The sequence below is a fragment of the Azolla caroliniana genome, unplaced genomic scaffold, assembly GCF_043228905.1.
Source record: "Azolla caroliniana isolate FFs.n. ecotype wild unplaced genomic scaffold, voAzoCaro1.0.p SCAF_22, whole genome shotgun sequence".
Taxonomy (NCBI): Eukaryota; Viridiplantae; Streptophyta; class Polypodiopsida; order Salviniales; family Salviniaceae; genus Azolla; species Azolla caroliniana.
Window position 1 is genome coordinate 1207226 of NW_028230457.1, and position 19606 is coordinate 1226831.

Genomic DNA, 19606 nt, shown 5'->3' on the forward strand with positions numbered 1-19606 from the left:
GATGTTGCTTTTCGTCTCGATCTACCTCCTCAACTTCGGATACATCCGGTGTTTCATAGTTCTCTCCTCGAACCCTACCACGAGAGCACCATCCCAGAACGTCTTATCCAACCTCCACCCCCGATCGAGCTTGAAGATGGGCCGGAGTACGAGGTTGCCGCCATTCTTGATTCCAAGATTGTTCGCAACAAGCTCTACTATCTAGTCGATTGGCTAGGCTATAGTCCCAGCGAACGTACTTGGGAACCGATCGAGAATGTAACCAATGCTCGTGCTCTTCTTGAAGACTTCCATCGTCAATATCCACACAAACCGAGTCCTCAATCCAAGACGACTCGTGACACTCGTCGTTTTAAAGGGGGGATAGTGTCATGATATGGCAAGACTCGAACCCATGACCTTAGGTTATATGGGTCGAGCTCTTGACCATTAGAACATCTATTGTAATACGTAGGATATTATTTTCATTTACATTTTATTATAGGAAATTAGTGTATATTCCAGATTTCTCTGGAACATTCTAGAAGCTTCAGGATTACTCCTGAAAACACTATAAAAGAGGGCACTAGGCATTATGTTGAACCAAATTGGTTCAACGCCAGTCTTAAGCCTTTTAGCCACCGTTGTATATTCTCTTCATATAATAAATATCTTTCTTATCATCACTCTCTCTCTCTCTCTCTCTCTCTCTCTCTCTCTTTCTCTCTGTCTCGCTCACTTCTTCCTTCTCTCGAAGAAGTTCCACACCTCTCATAGTACTAATCCTTCGTTCAGTACTAATTCCTTCTCTGTCTCAGTACTGTTCATGACACCCGGTGGACGCGATCAAGGCAAGATTCGGATGCTTAAGAAGGCTCTAAACCGGACCTTCTCAATGAAAGACTTGGGTTTAGCAAGACATATATTGGGAATGCACATCATCCAGGACCGGTTGAAGATGTTGTTAGGAGAAGTATGTGACAAAGGTGCTTCAACAATTCAACATGTCGGAGGCAAAACCGGTCGGATCGACACTTTCGGCAAACTGCAAGCTATCCAGAAAACAAAGCCCAAGGACAAAGGCGGAGAAAACGGATATGATGAAGATACCATATGCCTCTGCCATCGAAAGCTTGATGTATGCGATGCTATGTACCCAACCGGATATCGGATATGCAGTCGGAGTGGTGAGCCGGTTCATGAGCAATCCCGGAAGAGAGCACCGGAACGCGGTCAAGTGGATACTCTGGTATATGAAAGACACCTCAAGTATGTGCCTCCGGTTCGGCCCCGGTAATCCCCAACTTGACAGATTCACATATTTGGATATGTCGGTTGATGCAGATACCAACCAGTCTACATCCGAATATGTCATGACTTATGCAGACGGAGTTGTATCGTACCAGTTGAGGCTGCAGAAGACGGTTGCGTTGTCAACCACGGAGGCGGAGTACATGGCAGTTGTGGAAGCCGGCAATGAGATAATCTGGATGAAGGACTTCATTAGAGAGCTAGGGATCCAACAAGAGGAATACCGGCTCTACTGCGACAGTCAAAGTGCCATCCACCTTGCAGAGAACGCAGCCTACCATTCCCAGACGAAACATATCCAGCGAAGGTACCACTAGATCCGGGAGAGAGTAGAAGATCAAGAGTTCTTGTTGACGAAGATCCACACGAAGGAGAACGGGTCGAATATGTTGACCAAGGTGTTGACAACCGACAAGCTGGACGCGTGCCGAAAGTAGATCGGGCTGGCGAGACATCCCATGCCAGAGTGAAGGGGGAGATTGTTGGGAAATCGGTCCCCCCGGATGGGATCCGGTTATGAATGAAGAGGACCCGGTGAGAACCGAAAGAGATCCGGAAACCGGATCGGATGGACCCAGTGAGAACCGGAAGAGAAGACATATTTGTAAATATGTTTTGAGTAAGCCTATTGAGGCTATATTTGTAAATAGCCCTAAGTTCATATAAGTATAAATATGACTTAGGGCAATCAATTCAAAGATAGGTGTCATATTGTTGTATGTGTATAACTATTGTATAGAGAGTGATAGATAGAGAGGGAGAGGAGATACAGAACGATATTCTGTTGCAACCTCCGCTTGGTGAAGAAACAGAGCTCGAGGTCATTGCCTCCAAGTCTCTGATTGTACCTTTCTCGTATAGTGAAAGTTTGGAGTCTGTGGGCTCCCGTTGTTTTTCCCTATTAGGGTTTTCCACGTAAACATCCTGTGTACTTTCGTTTGGTGCACGAGTATTCATCTCTATTCCCATTTTTGTGTTTGATCCTTAAATGAAGTGATCTAAGACTCAGTTGTGGCCGAGCAGTATTCCGCGCTATTTCTTTACAGATGTCATTTGTGTTGGCTTGTTAGACTATGTTTGAAGTTGACTACAAATGGTGGTCGGATGCAGCCGACTAGCTCACCCGATATTGTTCTAGTCGGATTCGAACATGAGTCGAATTGATTCTACCAAAGAGGTTACAATCGATTGACTTAGCCGAATTGGACACAAATGCGCCGATTAGCCGATCGGATTTTAAATGTCAATTTCAAGAAAATACCAATCACAGATTATATGCTAGTTATCCAAGCCAATCCTGCTTCGAATGCCAACGACGATGAGAGGATCAACTAACTAGTGCTACCAAATGTTGTCTAGTCGAATGAAGCACAAATAGGGGTTGTTCCTAGGACAAGATCTACTTTGAGGGAATACGACAAGCAAATAGATTGTGTCTAACCTTGTAAAGCACAATCTCAAAGGCTGATTTGATGGAGATTCCACTCTGAGTGGTTGCAATCACAAAAGCAAGGTACAACCAACTGGCTTACCTTAGTAGTGATCTAGCAAAGTAGATTGTGAATCTTCAATTTTCTTTCTCTCCTCTAGATGAGATCTCGAACTCAGGTTCTTCAAAGGAGACGAATCAGGAATGTTGTTGAAGACTGATGATGGTTGGCAACGAGTTGAATAACCTCTGCTCTAATACCAAATGTTGGCGATTGAGACCGTCAGTGCTAGGTTACAATGACAACAACATTAACAACTAGGTTACAAAGCCCATTATATACTAAATGGGCTAGGGCAACTACCCTTTGACAGAATTGTCCTAAATCTAGTTGGTCAAAGATACAATGTGAATACGGCCATTATAGACCAATATTTGACACCTTGTTCATTCACCCAAGTCGGATCGGACCGATTAGCATTTTGCTATGTGCCGATGATTTAGTCATCACCAGTGCCGACCTCGAAGAAATCGGCCATGTCAAGTCTTAACTAACAACATCATTTGAGATGAAGGACCTGGGGGACCATCATTATTTCCTCAGGATCGAAGTGATCTGCAACCCCGAAGGCATATTGATCAGCCAACGTCATTATGTGTTGAATATGTTGTTCAAGTTCAGGATGACGGATTGTAAATCCGTCTCAACTCCTTTGGATAGAAATATGAAGCTTCGCCCCAAATCCGAGAAGGCGTGCAACCCAACATGGTTCCGACAGATAGTCAGAAACCTTATTTTCTTGACCATCACTCGGCCATACCTCAACTATCCAGTTGGATTGATCAACCAATTCATGTCGCAGCCGATGACCGAACACCTTCAATGCGCGCAACGGATATTGCGATATGTCAGCGGCACGAAGATAGGGCGTTGCTATATCGCGTAGGTGTAACCAAAAAACTTGTCGACTACACGGATGCCGACTAGGCCGGAAATGCCAACGATCATAGGTCAACATTTGGATTCACGTTTTCATTGAGAAGTCCTGCGATCGCTTGGAGTAGCAAGAAGGAGTCGATACTTGCACTATCGAGCACGGAGGCCAAATACATAGGAGTAGTTGTCACTACATGTGAAGCCATATGGCTCAAGCGGCTACTGAAGGATCTGTGGGTGGAGGTTCCCAATCCGATGATGATCTATTGTAACAACCTCAACAACATCTAGCTAGCTAAAAACCATGTCTTCCACGCCCGGACAAAGCACATTGAGGTGCACTATCATTTCGTCTGTGAGACAATCCTCTCCGGTGAAGTGGAACTTGTGTTTGTTCTTATTGATTGGCAAGTCACCGATATTTTCACCAAACCTCTCGGCCTAGACAAGTTGCGGCAATTCTCGAGCATGCTTGGCATATATAGCCTCTTGAAATGCCAAACTTGAGAGGGAGTAGAGAGATGAAATCCGAAAGATGAATCGAGTGAAGAATTCGATTTCGAAACTACTGAAGAAGTCAGAACGTCCAGATCGGCTAGAGAAGCCGAGGATGTGTGGATAAATGGAAGAATATTGGCTAAGTGGAGAGTAGCCAGATGCAGGGGGAGTGACCGAAAGAACGGAGCCGAGAAAGGAAAGGTAGGTGGCAGAGACAAGAAGGGCAGAGCTGACTTGAAGATAAAGGCCAAGACCAAGACATGGTCAATTGTGGTTAAGGGCCAAAAGGAGGATGAATTAGAGACAACCAATTCGGACAAGAGCGGGAACGAATCGAAGATAGCCGATTCGATCGAGAAGAGTGATTCAGAAGAACCAAATCACATTAATACCAAGCGGATAAGGAGGCATCCAAAGCCGACGCCGATACGGAGGGCGCCAATGCCACAATAGCAAGGGAGCTGACAAGGGCTTGGGTAGCAGACAAGCCGACCAATATTAGGGTTTTGTTCAAATTAACAAGTGTATTCATGAATGTACTAACTACGTGTTCAAGAGCTGCATAAGGATTTGTGTGTACTACATCCCCTCCACCAATATTAGGGTTTTGTTGTCTAGATCTACGAGAACGAAGTCCTTGATTTAATTGAGGTTGTACCACCCTTCCTAAAGAATCAAATTGTAATTAGTTGGACAATCTCTGATTTCGCACTTGTTTCTACCAAGGATTTTTCTTAAACCCCTCCTTCAATCTCAAATTATCTTTTGGTAATGTCGTACCATAAGTATTTTTTTATTCCCTTTGTATGCCAACACCCTTCCCTTTTATCTTATGCTTCACTTGATGCCACTCTCCATCTTCAACATTTGGGCCATCATTATTACATACTCCATTCTCCTCCCCAACACCTCTAACATGACCATGAACTTTAGGATCTCGCTCTAACCCATGAGATGTTCCCTCATCCATGACCATATCAACCATTGAGACAATATCCTTCTCAACATCTTCCTTATTTTTCCCTTTGACATTATTTTCTGGGGATAGTTCACTATGATATTGGCATTCAGCCATAAAATGCCCCAATTTACCACATTTAAAACAATGTCCTACAAAAGTTTCCCATTGAAGCTTAAAACGAAATCGACCAAATCGAGATGTATCGATACTCAACCATCCTGGAAGTTTACAACTTGTATCCCATAACATGAAAAATCTACATTTGTTCAACGAATTAACATGAGGAGCAACCAAAACTTTACCAATTTGGTACGTCAATCCTTGTAGAAAATCCCAAAAGAATGAGTTACTACAATCAACGGTCACCCAAATTGGATATTGTTGTTTTAATAAATCTTTATAATCCACCATTGGAACCCATTCCATCACATGCACTAATCTTCTATCAAAAAAGATTGGTACTTTTGCCATCAAAGTCGTATGGTGTTCTGACGATCGAAAAACTACATCACAGAAACCTCTTGGACCCACATACACACCCTCAACACAATTAGGCATTATGAATGAATTCAACCACTGCTTAATCCATGATATCAAAGGAAGTTTGTTGGTGAAATACAAAATAACACCACGATCATAGAACCTGTCAAAAGTTGCTCACATAGAGTTGGTCTCCATCACCACCTCAACATCTTCCTCCACGCAATCTTTAGCATCTTTCTCATTTTTTTCCATAAAATCGGAAAGGAAAGCCTTAACAAAATCACAACGAATGTTAATATCATAATCATCTCCAATAACATCTTTCCCACCAATAATAGTTGCATATGATGTTTTCTCATGTTTTGTAGAATCAATACACTTTTGCCTCTTGTAATTTTCATAACCATCATCACTACCACATCCATCAACAATCATCAACTCACTTCCTGTTGTTGTGTTAGCCATCCTAATAGAAATTGAGAGAACTAACCTCTCTCTCTCTCTCTCTCTCTTAAAGCTCTCTGTAAGTTCACTCAGGCCATTGTTTTCTACGCTCTATAGCTCGTTGGAAAGCTCTTTCAAAGAGCTTTCTAAAGAATGTTCATTTACTGAATTCCGTTACTGTGGCAAGAAGTTATGAGCATTTTCATCTGCAACCATCTTTGCCCCACGGTTCCTCAAACGTAAGCCCTAAATCGAGTGAAAGGTACATTCTCTCTCTTTCCCTCTTTGTCTCTCTCTTCCCGTAGGGTTTGTCCCTGCAATGGCAAATACTTGTAAAGCCGCCGCCAAGTTCGGGGGTATGATTGATAATGAGCCGAGATCACCAACAAATCTCGATTCCAATGCAATGGACAAAATGCTTATGAGTCACTTGATTTCTCTTCAAGAAACCATAAACAAGCAAGGTGAAGAGATTAGGACATTAATGAAAGAGAATGCTAAGCTCCAAAGTGTTGTCATTGAGAATGAAAGTCTTAAACAAGTGGTTGCAAAACTTCAAGAAGAGATTCAAGAATGTAAAAGAGCTTCTTTCAAAACAAATGAGCGCCTTAACAAGATTGAGTTAAAGGAAGCATTAAAAGAAGAAAAATTGGACACGATGAGGCAGGATGTAAGTGAGATGAAAAATGTATGTACAACGAAGTCATGGGCCGATGTATGTGGTGGGGATGTGCTATCAAACTCATCTACTATGCATGTGATGCATCAAGAGAAGAATATAGAAAGCATAGATGTCCGAGAATTGAAAGAACGTGAACGACGATCAAAGAACATTGTCGTCCATGGGATTAAAGAAGAGAGTATGGAAACACTCGCATCCCTTGGAAAGGCCATTGGTGAATTTTTTAGCATGCATTATGGGATGTCAAATGTGAATGTATATGGGGCACACCGAGTTGGGAAACATGGTGTTACTCGCTCCGGAGAAAGGCCTATTGTATGCACAATGACAGATGATACAAAGCGGCGGATCATACTTGAAAATAGTTGGGTATACCTCAAAGGTACGCAATGCTTTGTGAGTGAAGATCGTACTATCGCACAACAAAATGCTTGTCGTAAAGCATATGAAGAAAGATTGAAAAATAAGGTTAAGGATGTGCCTAAAGATGGAAATGTAGGCAAATAGGGACACGTGATCTATGAGACTAACCCACGCCTTTTACGACTATGCTTTTGGAATTGCAATGGATACCCATGGAATACGGGATTTGGCATAGAGGAGTTCACCGATAACTCGGATATCACACTTCTTGTTGAAACATGGGAGCATGATACTCAAAGGATTCAAGGTTTAGGAAACTATAATGTACACTCTTTGATATGGAAGAAAAATCCAAGAGAAAGAAGATGACAAGGAGGGGTGGCATGTTTGATTAAGAAGGAAATAGAGAAATATGAGTCAATCATAAAAAATGATGAACATAAATGCTACATATGGCTCAAAATAGAAACACCTAATGATTTGCCCACTTTTGTAGTTGGATATTACATTCGTTATCAAGATTCTAACTTTTATGCTTGTTTGGATAAAGATCAACCGTTTGCCAATCTAGAAGATGATATTGCTTATTTCAAATCCAAAGGGGAAGTTATTGTCTTTGGTGACATGAATGCTCGTACAAGAAGTTTCCAACTTGATTCACAAGAATCTTTCATGCCACATATCTCAAGGATGCAAGAGGATATGCAAATGTATAGTCGCTCTTCTAGCGATGAAAAAGATCCAAACCAATTTGGCGAGTTACTCCTACAAATGTGCAAATGTACCAGATTGCTTATTGCAAATGGTATTTCCTTATGGCCCAACACTAATGGTTTTACATGTAAAAACAAAACGGAAATAGTGTGATTGACTATGTGCTACTTTGTGAAGGTATTTTGGATCGTATACATAAATTCTCACTTGGTGAATGGACACCGGAATCCGATCATAGGCCTTTATGTATTGATCTCAAATGTATGCATAGGTTTGATTTTGAGAAGGCTATATTGAAAATAATAAACAACCGCACTTGAGCATGAACCTTAAGTGAGCACCCATGTATTCCAAGATGGTTGAGGATATGTTACAAATGAAAAAGATACAACATGGTGCCACACTAGAATACAAATGGGAAGCTTTCAAGAAAGTCATTTTCTCCTGTACAAACAAATGTTTTTCAACCAACCACACATCTTGGAAATGCACCAAGAAACTTAGGAAAAAATGGTTTGATAAAAAATGTCGTGAAGCTCGAAAGTGCCTTATGGTTTTAGATGTAGTTAAGGATAAAGAGAATCACCAAAAGCATTTGCATGAGTATAAAAGGCTTATTCAAAGAAAGAGAAGAATATGGCAAGTTACTCAACAATTTATCCAAATGCAAGAGAAAGCACATGCATGTGCTAAATTTTGGGGAAATCTAAAGGGGAAACGTGTTGAGAGTTATGGTGACTTAACTCTTCACGACTTATCTATGCATTGTAAGAATTTATATGAGTTATCTCTTTCCGGAAAGATGATGTGTTATGGTTCTCTTTCACATATGCCTCCCTTCTTTACAATTGAAGATATATGCATAGGACTTAAGAAATTGGCCTCTCGAAAGGCAAGCGATCTTCAATGTATAAAGGCTGAAATGCTCAAATGGACGGGAAAGGAAGCACATACAGTAACCATTCAGTTAAGTGTGTGTCCAATTAAGTGTGCCATTCTATTAAGTGTGCTTTTTATAGATGTCAAAATCTTGTTCAAAAAAATTACATTGTTTTATGACAAAATACATTGAACCAAATGGAAACTATGTTCCAAAAATTCAAAAAACAACAAAATCATCAATAAAAATCAGATTTCTAAGTTCTTTCACAATTTCATACCAACATCATGTTTGGTCATTTGCCTACTTTTAGCGAGAACTTACAAAAAATGGCAAAAATTGAACAAAAATAAGATTTCTATGTCTTTCGCTATTTCATACCAAAATCATGTAAGGTCATTTGCCTACTTTTAGCGATACGCTTAGAAACAATGGCAGAATTTGCTTCTTGAATAATTCTACGAGCACTCAATAAAGCTGATTTTACTTGCTTTGCTTTCTCGGAACTCAAATAAGTTGTTGTCATTATTGAGTTGAGCATGAGTTTGGTATCAACAATATTTTGCAATACTTCAGGAATAATCACATCTTCTTGCTTTAAGCATCCATGCATATCTTGCATCTCAACAAACTCAGAATCTGAATCATTTTCATCATATGCAAGTGGTTCATTGGTGTTGGATGCTTGTGCTATAACTTCATCAATCTCTTCAAGGAGATTTTGATTTAGTTTTTCTTATTCATTTGCATCTGCATTGACACATTCCATGATTTCCTCTCGAATTTCTTCTACATTATGTGCATTCTCAAGAAAACTGCAGTTACATAACAAAGCAACAAGATCATCAAGGCATTGATCTTCCATTTCAACAACTTCAACATCATTAATGCGGAATGATGGAATAATATCTGCCTTTCTATAGCAATTAAAAAGTGTTTCTTGCTTGATCTCATTCCAAGCAATAACAATGAGATTGGCAGCATCTAGCAAATGTGCCGACTTTCCAAAAGTTAAACCAATAGAACCTCTTCTCATTCGTTTAGCAACATCCTCCAAACGAATCTTAACATTTTCTGGACTATCATGATATGTCAAAATTTCTCTTATCAAATGATATTTGTACCTCTTTTTCAACGCTGCAATAATTCCCATATCCATTGGTTGCTTCCATGATGTGACATTGGCTGGGAAAAAAATCACTTTGATAGCATCACGCTCAAATGTTTCGGCATGACCAGGAGCATTATCAAGGATTAGAAGCACTTTGCAATTAGTTCGAGAACGAACAAAAGGTACAAACACATGATCAAACCACTTATTAAAAGTAGGGATATCAATCCAAGCATTTTTTTGTGCTAAATACGGTAATGGCCAAGAATTTCCAACAATACAAGCTGGTTCCTTAGCCTTTCCAATCATTGTAATGGGAACTTTTTCAATTCCAGTCGCATTACAACAAACAACTAAGGTAACTCTATCTAGCAATTTTTTCTTACCTCGAATTGTTGTAGGATCTTCACTAGGCAAAAGCACTATATATCTTGGGACTAATCGAAAAAATAAGCTTGTTTCATCCATATTGTAAACACAACTAGCATCATACTCGTTGATTATAGCATAGAGCCTTTCCAAAGAAGCCAACAATTCTGGGTCATTTCGATTAACTGCCCCTCCTTCGCCATACAAACTAATAGTATTCAAACATTGGCGATGACGAAATTTCCTAAACCAACCCCAAGTTGCTTTGAAATCATCATCACAAATATTCATTTGTGTAGCCAATCGCCGAGCCTTCTCCATAATAACGGATGGAGGCAATGCAATTGACAATCGACAAGATGCATCAATCCAAGCATATAAGCGTTCCTCTAATTCTGGATATTTCCCTTTGGATCCCCTAAAAGTTGTTTTCCTTGTATTATGATCTTTTAATTGGACACGCATTTGTATCTCATCCTTCTTCTTGATCAAACTTCTAATCGCTGATTCACTTACACCAAAATTTCTACTTATGTTGCGAAGAGAAGGAGCCAATGGTTGTTCCACTATCTCCAAAATTTGTAGCCTTTGTTCATCATTCAAACAAGGTCCAGCACCTCGCTTATGGGTTGAATTCATCTCTGTAATAAGGCTAATGAGCTAATTTCACATTGACTTATATCTATTATTTTCTAATTCCCTAAACCGTCAATCTAATTTATGAACCCAATCAACAAATGTACTCAAATTCAACAGTAAAAACAACACAAATACATCCACATACTCATCCACAATCAAATTATTTTCTAATTCCCTAAACCCGCAATCTAATTTATGAACCTAATCAACAAATGTACTCGAATTCACCAGTAAAAATAACAAAATACATTCACATACTCATCCACTATCAACTTTTTTTCTAATTCCCTAAACTCGCAATCTAATTTATGAACCTATTCAACAAATTTACTCAAATTCAGCAGTAAAAACAGCAAAATACATTCACATACTCATCCACTATCAATTTTTTTTCTAATTCCCTAAACCCACAATCTAATTTATGAACCTAATCAACAAATGTACTCAAATTCAGCAGTAAAAACAGCAAAATACATTCACATACTCATCCACTATCAACTTTTTTTCTAATTCCCTAAACTCGCAATCTAATTTATGAACCTAATCAACAAATTTACTCGAATTCAGCAGTAAAAACAACAAAATACATTCACATACTCATCCACTATCAACTTTTTTTCTAATTCCCTAAACCCACAATCTAATTTATGAACCTAATCAACAAATTTATTCGAATTCAGCAATAAAAACAACAAAATACATTCACATAATCATCCACTATCAACTTTTTTTCTAATTCCCTAAACTCGCAATCTAATTTATGAACCTAATCAACAAATTTACTCGAATTCAGCAGTAAAAACAGCAAAATACATTCACATACTCATCCACTATCAATTTTTTTTCTAATTCCCTGAACCCACAATCTAATTTATGAACCTAATCAACAAATTTATTCGAATTCAGTAGTAAAAACAGCAAAATACATTCACATACTCATCCACTATCAAATTTTTTTCTAATTACCTAAAACCCGCAATCTAATTTATGAACCTATTCAACAAATTTACTCAAATTCAGTAGTAAAAACAGCAAAATACATTCATATACCCATCCACTATCAAATTTTTTTCTAATTCCCTAAACCCGCAATCTAATTTATGAACCTAATCAACAAATTTACTTGAATTCAGCAGTAAAAAGAGCACAAACACATCCACATACTCATCCACAATGAAATTATTTTTTAATTCCCTAAACATTTGGCCTTAAAAAACCTGAAAATGCGCAGAAACTCTACATACCCGAAGAAGACTGTAGGTGCACAATAGTGTCTTGAGCAACAACGTGGTGAAGCAGGAGCCTTGTGACCAGCTACGTGGGATTGATTAAGGTGCAAAGAGGGTCTGATCGGTGGCTGTTGGGGCTACGCTTACTCAAATGTGCAGAGAAAAGAAAAATTGGGGGAAAAAAGTTTTGTGTGTAAAAAGCCCTAAGTGCGCGGCTCGATTAAGTGCGCACTTTTCCCTTCAGATCAAAGTGCGCACTTAACCGAATGTTTACTGTATATGGATAAGCGATATGTTTAATGATGCATTGCAACATGGTATGACGTACGATTGGACAACAAATTGGATCAAACCTTTACATAAAGGTGGAGATATAAATAATGTAAACAACTATCAAACCATCATGGTTGGCTCATTAATGGCAAAACTATTTGGATGTATAATGGAATCAAAGATAAGTGTATGGGCTGAAAAAAATGGTAAGAGAGCTTATGGACAAGCTGGCTTTCGGAAACACCATAGCACCATTGATCACCTTATTACCCTTCGAGTATTAATGGAGGAAACTCACCTTAGAGGTAAAGGCTTATATTGTTGCTTTGTAGACTTCAAGAAAGCTTTTGATATGGTACCTCGTGAGCATCTTTGGAGGGGAATGGAAGAACTTGAGGTGCCAAGTGAATATATGCTTGCAATTTCCCGAATTTATGAGAAGGTTATATGTTGTGTGCGCATGAGAGATAAACTTTCAGATTTTTTCAAAAGCATTATTGGTGTTAAGCAAGGATGCCCACTCTCACCAACACTATTTGGTCTATGCATTGATGAATTGGAAGAAATGGTTACCAAGTTTGCAAAGGAAGAATGTGTTGAAGAAGTTGCCATTGGGAATGTTGTGATTATGCTTTTGCTATATGCAGATGATGTAGTGTTTTTTGCAAATACTTTAGGAGATGCACAAAAGCTTATGAAGGCATTGGAAAAAATTTGCATGCATACTAAATTAAGTGTCAATAGCTCTAAAACAAAGATTATGCTTGTGAATAGCCAAAAAAGAGATAAACCATGCATTATGTACAACAATGAGCCACTTGAATGTGTGGAAAGCTTCAAATATCTTGGCCTTGAAGTTCCTTCAAATCATAGATGGAATGAATGTGCTACGCGCCGCTTAAAGGCGGGTAAACGAGCATACTATGCATTTGAGAACACATGCAATCTTGGAGATATTAAGTGTTGGGTCCTCAAGAAATATCTTTTCGACACTTTGGTGACACCAGTTCTTCTCTATGGGGTGGAAGTATGGGGCGGTAGCATCCCTAAATCTATGTGGAAAGTGTTTGAAAATGTCCAAAAACATTTTCTTACAAAGTTTCTACAAGTTAAGAAACAAACACCCTACACCCTCCTCCTTGAGACGGGATCACTTCCCATTGAGATCATGGCCATGGAAAGGGTTGTAGAATGTATGAGAAATCATACATTCATCAAATTCTTGAGCTTCTTCATTGAGATTAAGTGCTCAAAAGTAAATCCAAGATCCAGTATACAATTATGTCACATTAGAACAACTACAATCGCAACTCTCAACTTTAATACCAACAAAATCACATAAGCCTTACTAACCTTGCAAGAATGAATGATGCAAGAGTTTAATGAACTTCAACCAATCGAGAGAATAAAGCACTCAACAATATACTTAATAGGACCCATCAACAATATATTTAACAACCATCTAATTCACATGCAAAAAGGGAGTGGAAACTCTACCACCAATGGTACTAAATGAAAGGTTTGATTATTATCAATACAAATTGCAATTATATTGTCTCCTCCAAAGTCTTAGGATCCTCAATAGATAACACCATATGCTTCATATAATCAAAGATCCCCCCCAAACGAAGAGAAAACTCATCCCATACAATATAAGCGCAATCGAACAAATTCTGAAGAATAAATTTCACATAGGAACTAGATTTTGGATGACTGAGAAACTACTAAATCTTTTATCTGTTTGTCATTGTTGGCATACTTGAGCAAGTTGTTCAACTTGTTGGAATGAAGGACGTTATGACTTGTAACTTCCTATGCACGGACAGAAATACAAATACGTTAAAAGAATAACTAGGTTTTTACTATATTAGAATATAATTTGGTATTTTGGTTCAAGGTATCATTAACCTATGAGAAAACAAGAGAACTTTGTGGAAAATACATGAAAATGCACAAGAATTGTGAAAGATAAACAAGAGATCTTTTATGTATGTATGTATGCACACACACACACACACACACACACACACACACACACACACACACATCCCAAGCTCATGACGAACAAGAGAAATATACATAGAAGCCCTCAAACCGATAAAGTGGATTGGAATTGTTTGACGAAAATGTGGCATCTCTATATATGAGTAATCCAAGGCAATTCTCACTACCTATGGGGGTGAGCATAGTACTTTCTGGACATGTGAACTTTTCCTTATTTGTATCCACAACCCTTATGGTAGGTATGAACAACTAAACGTTAAATTGTGTGTTCCCCAATAAGTTTGTCATTTGTCTATGACCATCATCAGGCACCAAGTATGAGTCTTTTGCAACTCATCTCATTCGTTGTCTTTGCTAATTACTATTGTCATTTATAAAAGGCTTCCATTTAACCAAAGCTTTGAGACTATATTTTAAAAGTTCAAATTGTTCTTCGAGGATATGAACACCATCTAGCAATATCGAAGATGCAACACAACCGTCAAGCTCTTGATAGAGATGCCTTCACGTTAAACCAAAGACAAATTTTTTCCCCATTGAGTCTACACTACACAATGCATTCATAAGCCCCATAAACTACATTTGGACTTTGTCAACCAACTTACAAATGTAGGAGCATGTCATTCACATATTATACAAAATAATAACGACAATCCCCTGTGAACCACTAGATTTGAAAATTATATGCATTTATATATATAGCACAACATTCATTTATTTCTTGATGAAAAACAATGGATTTCAAACATCAAACACTACATGTTCATTGATTTTGAGACAAAATAAATTTGAATGTAGATTGTGACGTCATTAGTAAAGCTTGACAAATAAACTAAATTTTAGATTATTAGGCTTAAGGATAAAAGGAAAGTCGCCATGTAGAACAATATTAGAACACAATCCACCAATTCATAGCTACAAGAGATTATTGTTTCCAATCCCACAAAGTATGTTGTTTGGCAAAATTAACAAAAAAGGACCTCTAATGATGATGGTACCCTCTAGTTAGTGCATATGCTCCAATCACTTTGAGGTGTATAAACCCACAAAACAAAACACAAAGCCAAATGAAGATTGCACTCGTGAAGAACCAAGGTAAGGGCAAACCATGCATAATGTACAATAATGAACCACTTCAAACTACGAGAAACATCAAACACCTTAAACTTAAAAGTTCCATCAATAATAAATAGAATGAATTTGCTATCTAACACGGGAAAGAAAACATATTATGTATTTGAGAACACATGAAATGGTTAACAATTAAATGGCATGTCCTCAAGAAATACCTTTTTGACACTTTGGTGACACTAGTGCTTCTCTATGGGTGAAAGTATGTGGCAATAACATCCCTAAGTCCGCTTAAAAATGGTTCAAAAACATCTAAAATCTATTTTCTTATAAAGTTTCTCCAAATCTAAAAACCTTCTTAAGCCAATATCACTTTTGATTAAGATCATGGCAATGAAAAGTGTTATTGAATACATGCTTAAGGTTCAAAAATGTCCCCCACACTAATTTCTTAAGATCACATGGGAAGCAAGTAAAATTATTCCAAAAACATATAAAGACAATTTTTGGTGTTTCCAATTGGATTTAGCACATGAAAAACTTGTTTGAAAGATGAGATGCAACATGCATGCTTCACGATGCATCATTACATTCCTCATTGAATTGAGGCCTTTTTGCAACACCAATGTATGACATGAGACAAATGTGAACATTGATCACACTTCACACACTTTACTATGTAGGTTGCACCTAATTATAAAGTTATATCCTTCAAAGAACAAGGAAACTGAACACATCTATAGGTCATATTCAACCTTGGGCTAATAGTGGTAAATTGTTACACTATTCACCCTACGTCTTGGGTTCGAAACCCAATTTTCTCACCTCTATTACCCCATACATAAACTCTTCACTTACTAGATGCCACTGAGGAATGCAAGGATTAAATTAGACTTTATTTACTAAGGTATACATATGTATACATACATATATATATATATATATATATATATTGGAGAATGCCATCTTAAAAGCTACCATTGTTGAGACCACCAAATGAGGTATATGCCTCTAATGCTGTAGCACATTTTGAGTACATTCATATGACTACAAATATCCTTCCAAACTTCAAAGACATCCAGAGTTGTAAGAAACCGAACCCAAAAGTTCCGGGCCGTTTAATCGAGGATTGTTCTCAAAACTGAAGCAACAAAAGGAAATAACAAAGTGTGTCAAAACATGACGGCCATGAAAAGTTTCTTACTATCATCATATTCTAGTTAATTTGCTCCTAATTTTAGAATGTTGTATAAATCTCAATAGTAGTGGAAATTTAGATGTGATTGTGTGAAAATATAAATTCGCAAAAAAAAGTAGGGAAAATCATTTTATTTCATAACCTTTTCATAGGAAAATGCTCGAATGGCCCAGAGACTGGTATTGTTCCACACAAATTGTTTGCCGATAAGTCACTACAAAAGAACTCCATGATCTCTCTCTCTCTCTCTCTCTCTCTCTCTCTCACTTACATACACCCGCATTCATTTGTACAAATACATTTACATTTACACACACATATACTTGCTTACATACATAGACACACCTATGTAGATATCAATAGGCATATATCCATCATCTGCAAATGCATACACACACACACACATACATATTTATGTAGAAAAATATAAACGGATGGAGAATACAATCACACACAAACATGCATGCATGAATTTGGAAAATTAACCACGAGTGCTAATCACAAAAGGACGTCTTTTAATTTGACATACACGACTTTGAGGCTGTTGATGCTCGTAAGAGAGCGAGGTATTTGACCACTCAAACGATTATTGTTGAGACGCCTGCACATAATACAATTATGAATATATAAATCCTATAATACCCAGCATCATTAAAGGAATATAAAAGATGAGGGGGGGAAAAAAACTCACAAGAATATCAATGACTTGAGGTTCCCTAGAGACTCGGGGATAGCTCCAGTGATATTGTTATTGTAAAGGTCTAGACTTATAAGGTTCTTAAGGTTGCCAAGTTCTGGAGGGATAGTGCCAGTTATCTCATTTTTATACAATTCTCTACAATAGTTCATCGAAACTCGAGCATCAAACATTTATACTTGTTATATAAAGAAAAAATAAAAAACAAAGAAGGTATCCTATGATGAGTAATGACTCACAAATATTGCAAGTGTTCAAGTTGTGCAAGCTCCGGAACAAGATGCCCTGACAGTTTAGAATTCCCAAGATCACTACGATACAAAAGATGTGATGTTATCCTTAGGACACTTTCTCGCCTCTGATGTATTGTGTATTGTGTGTGTGAATGTATGTATGCATGTATGCATGTATGCATGTATGTATGTATGTATGTATGTATTTTTGCATTCGCACACACACACACACATGTATTTGTGTATATAAGTTGTTGACTTGATGTTACATATGTTCTATAGAACAAGCAAAAATGCGCGTATAATGCAATCTTACACTCTTGTGACAACACTATCTTGGTTACAGGTCACGTGAAACCATGTGCACGGATTGACGAGTGTTGGATCCCAACTTTGCAACACATTGTCCGGATCAGATAAGCTTCTCCTAAAGGCATGGAGAGCATCACCTAAAGAGAAAGCATAAGAAGAAACTACAGTGATGAATCATGGGGCAAAGTAATAGGTCTTCCTCTCCAACTCTTTGGTCAAAAATAAATAAATAAAGAACCATGGTAAGGCATCACTGTAACAAATTGTATGAGTTCAGGATTTTCGGTATAGTGGATAAACTCCAGCGTATATGTATATAAACATGTGTAATATATGTGCATTTCATTTTAAAGAAACTGAGGATTATGGTTGTATATAGGGGACAAATTCCAATAGAAATGTTTGTGTTTATATATATATATATATATATAAATTATATGAGTGTTTTATTCTAGAATCTAGAATTATTACTGAATACCTCTTTAAGTATGCATTCATGCCGAGATCAATGCACTGGATTAATATGGCCAATGCCTTGAGCTCAAGATCCATGAATGCATCATATATCCAGTGGTATGATCAAATATCTCTAAATTATGACTCTAAGGCCAAAATTGGCCCATGAGACAAATGGTTTACAACAAAAAAAAATGGGGTATTTACCCCCAGAGCTCAAGATTATTTTGGAAGCATGTGTTGGATTATGACTGAACAAATCCAAGAGAGGACCCATGTCAACACCGTGATAGATTCATGGATCCATGGATACATCATGTATCTTAAATATGATCGATTCCCTCTAGGTTATCTTTCTAGATCCCAAGATCATGTCAAAATCATGTGTTGGATTATGACTGAATAACTCTTGAGTTAATATCCATGCCGGGGTCATGGTAAAAACAAACAAAAACAAAAAACTATGGAGATTTATGATAGATATCCCTAGATTTCTGTCTCTTACTTAAAAGGAAAAAAAAAACAAAATTGCTTTGATTTGTTTAGTAAGCAAGCAGTTCTTCTTACCTTCGGGATTGGCGGAGATCATCAGAGGTGTTAATGAGCACCCTAGAATGAACCACAAATAGAGGGCCAGTCTCTCCATGCCCTTCTTGCTTTCTTTCTAGAAACTTCTAGAAGGATCCCCACCCCCCCCCCACACAGAAAAACAAACCACACCCTTCCTGCAAGGAAAGAAAAAGCAAAGATAATCATGTCAGAAGTTTTGGAAGAGGGAGGAAAAAAACACATCTTGTTTTTAAATTTTAAGAATTTCAGGAAAAAAAAAAAAATTCTGTTGATCAAAAGCTTAAAAAGAAAACAGTGCTCATTCAAAAAACCCACAAATTTTGTTGATATAAAAAGCCCCCAACGTTTTAATGGAAGAAAATTCTTCCATTTCCAGAGTCTAGACAGGCCCGCAATATTTGTGATTTAGAACCCCGCAGATTTGTTTAGTAGGAGATAGCATTTTACAGAAGAAATTTCTTCTATTTTCCAGAAAGACCCACAGGTTTTGATACCCACAGAAAATGTTGATTAGAACCCGCCAGTTGTTTATTAAAAACACCACAAAAAAGTAAATTTTTTTCTGGATTAAAAAAACCCAACAAAAACTGCTGCAATTAGAAAAGAAAAACTCACTTTTGATTTTTGCAAACCCAAAGAGGAAATTCAGAAATGGAAGGGTGAACCTCTTATACAGCAGTGATGAGACAAAGAAGGAGAGAAATCAAAAGAAATCGGTGAACTGTAAAGGGTCTGATTCTGAGATGAGGGCAGATGAAAATGG

At 37.8% G+C, this 19606-nt stretch overlaps 1 protein-coding gene across 1 annotated transcript; it reads right to left on the bottom strand.

The window, feature by feature from the left end:
* Nucleotides 1–15871: 15871 nt before the first annotated feature.
* Nucleotides 15872–18991, bottom strand: LOC147849716 (leucine-rich repeat protein 1-like). The gene is made up of 7 exons (XM_087337200.1): nucleotides 18841–18991; nucleotides 17822–17954; nucleotides 17512–17583; nucleotides 17267–17410; nucleotides 17105–17176; nucleotides 16718–16789; nucleotides 15872–16518 (listed from the first exon to the last, which is right to left on the bottom strand). Exons 1-7 carry the CDS (start codon nucleotides 18917–18919, stop codon nucleotides 16446–16448), a joined length of 645 nt encoding a protein of 214 aa, XP_087193326.1. The 5' UTR covers nucleotides 18920–18991; the 3' UTR covers nucleotides 15872–16445.
* Nucleotides 18992–19606: the final 615 nt, after the last annotated feature.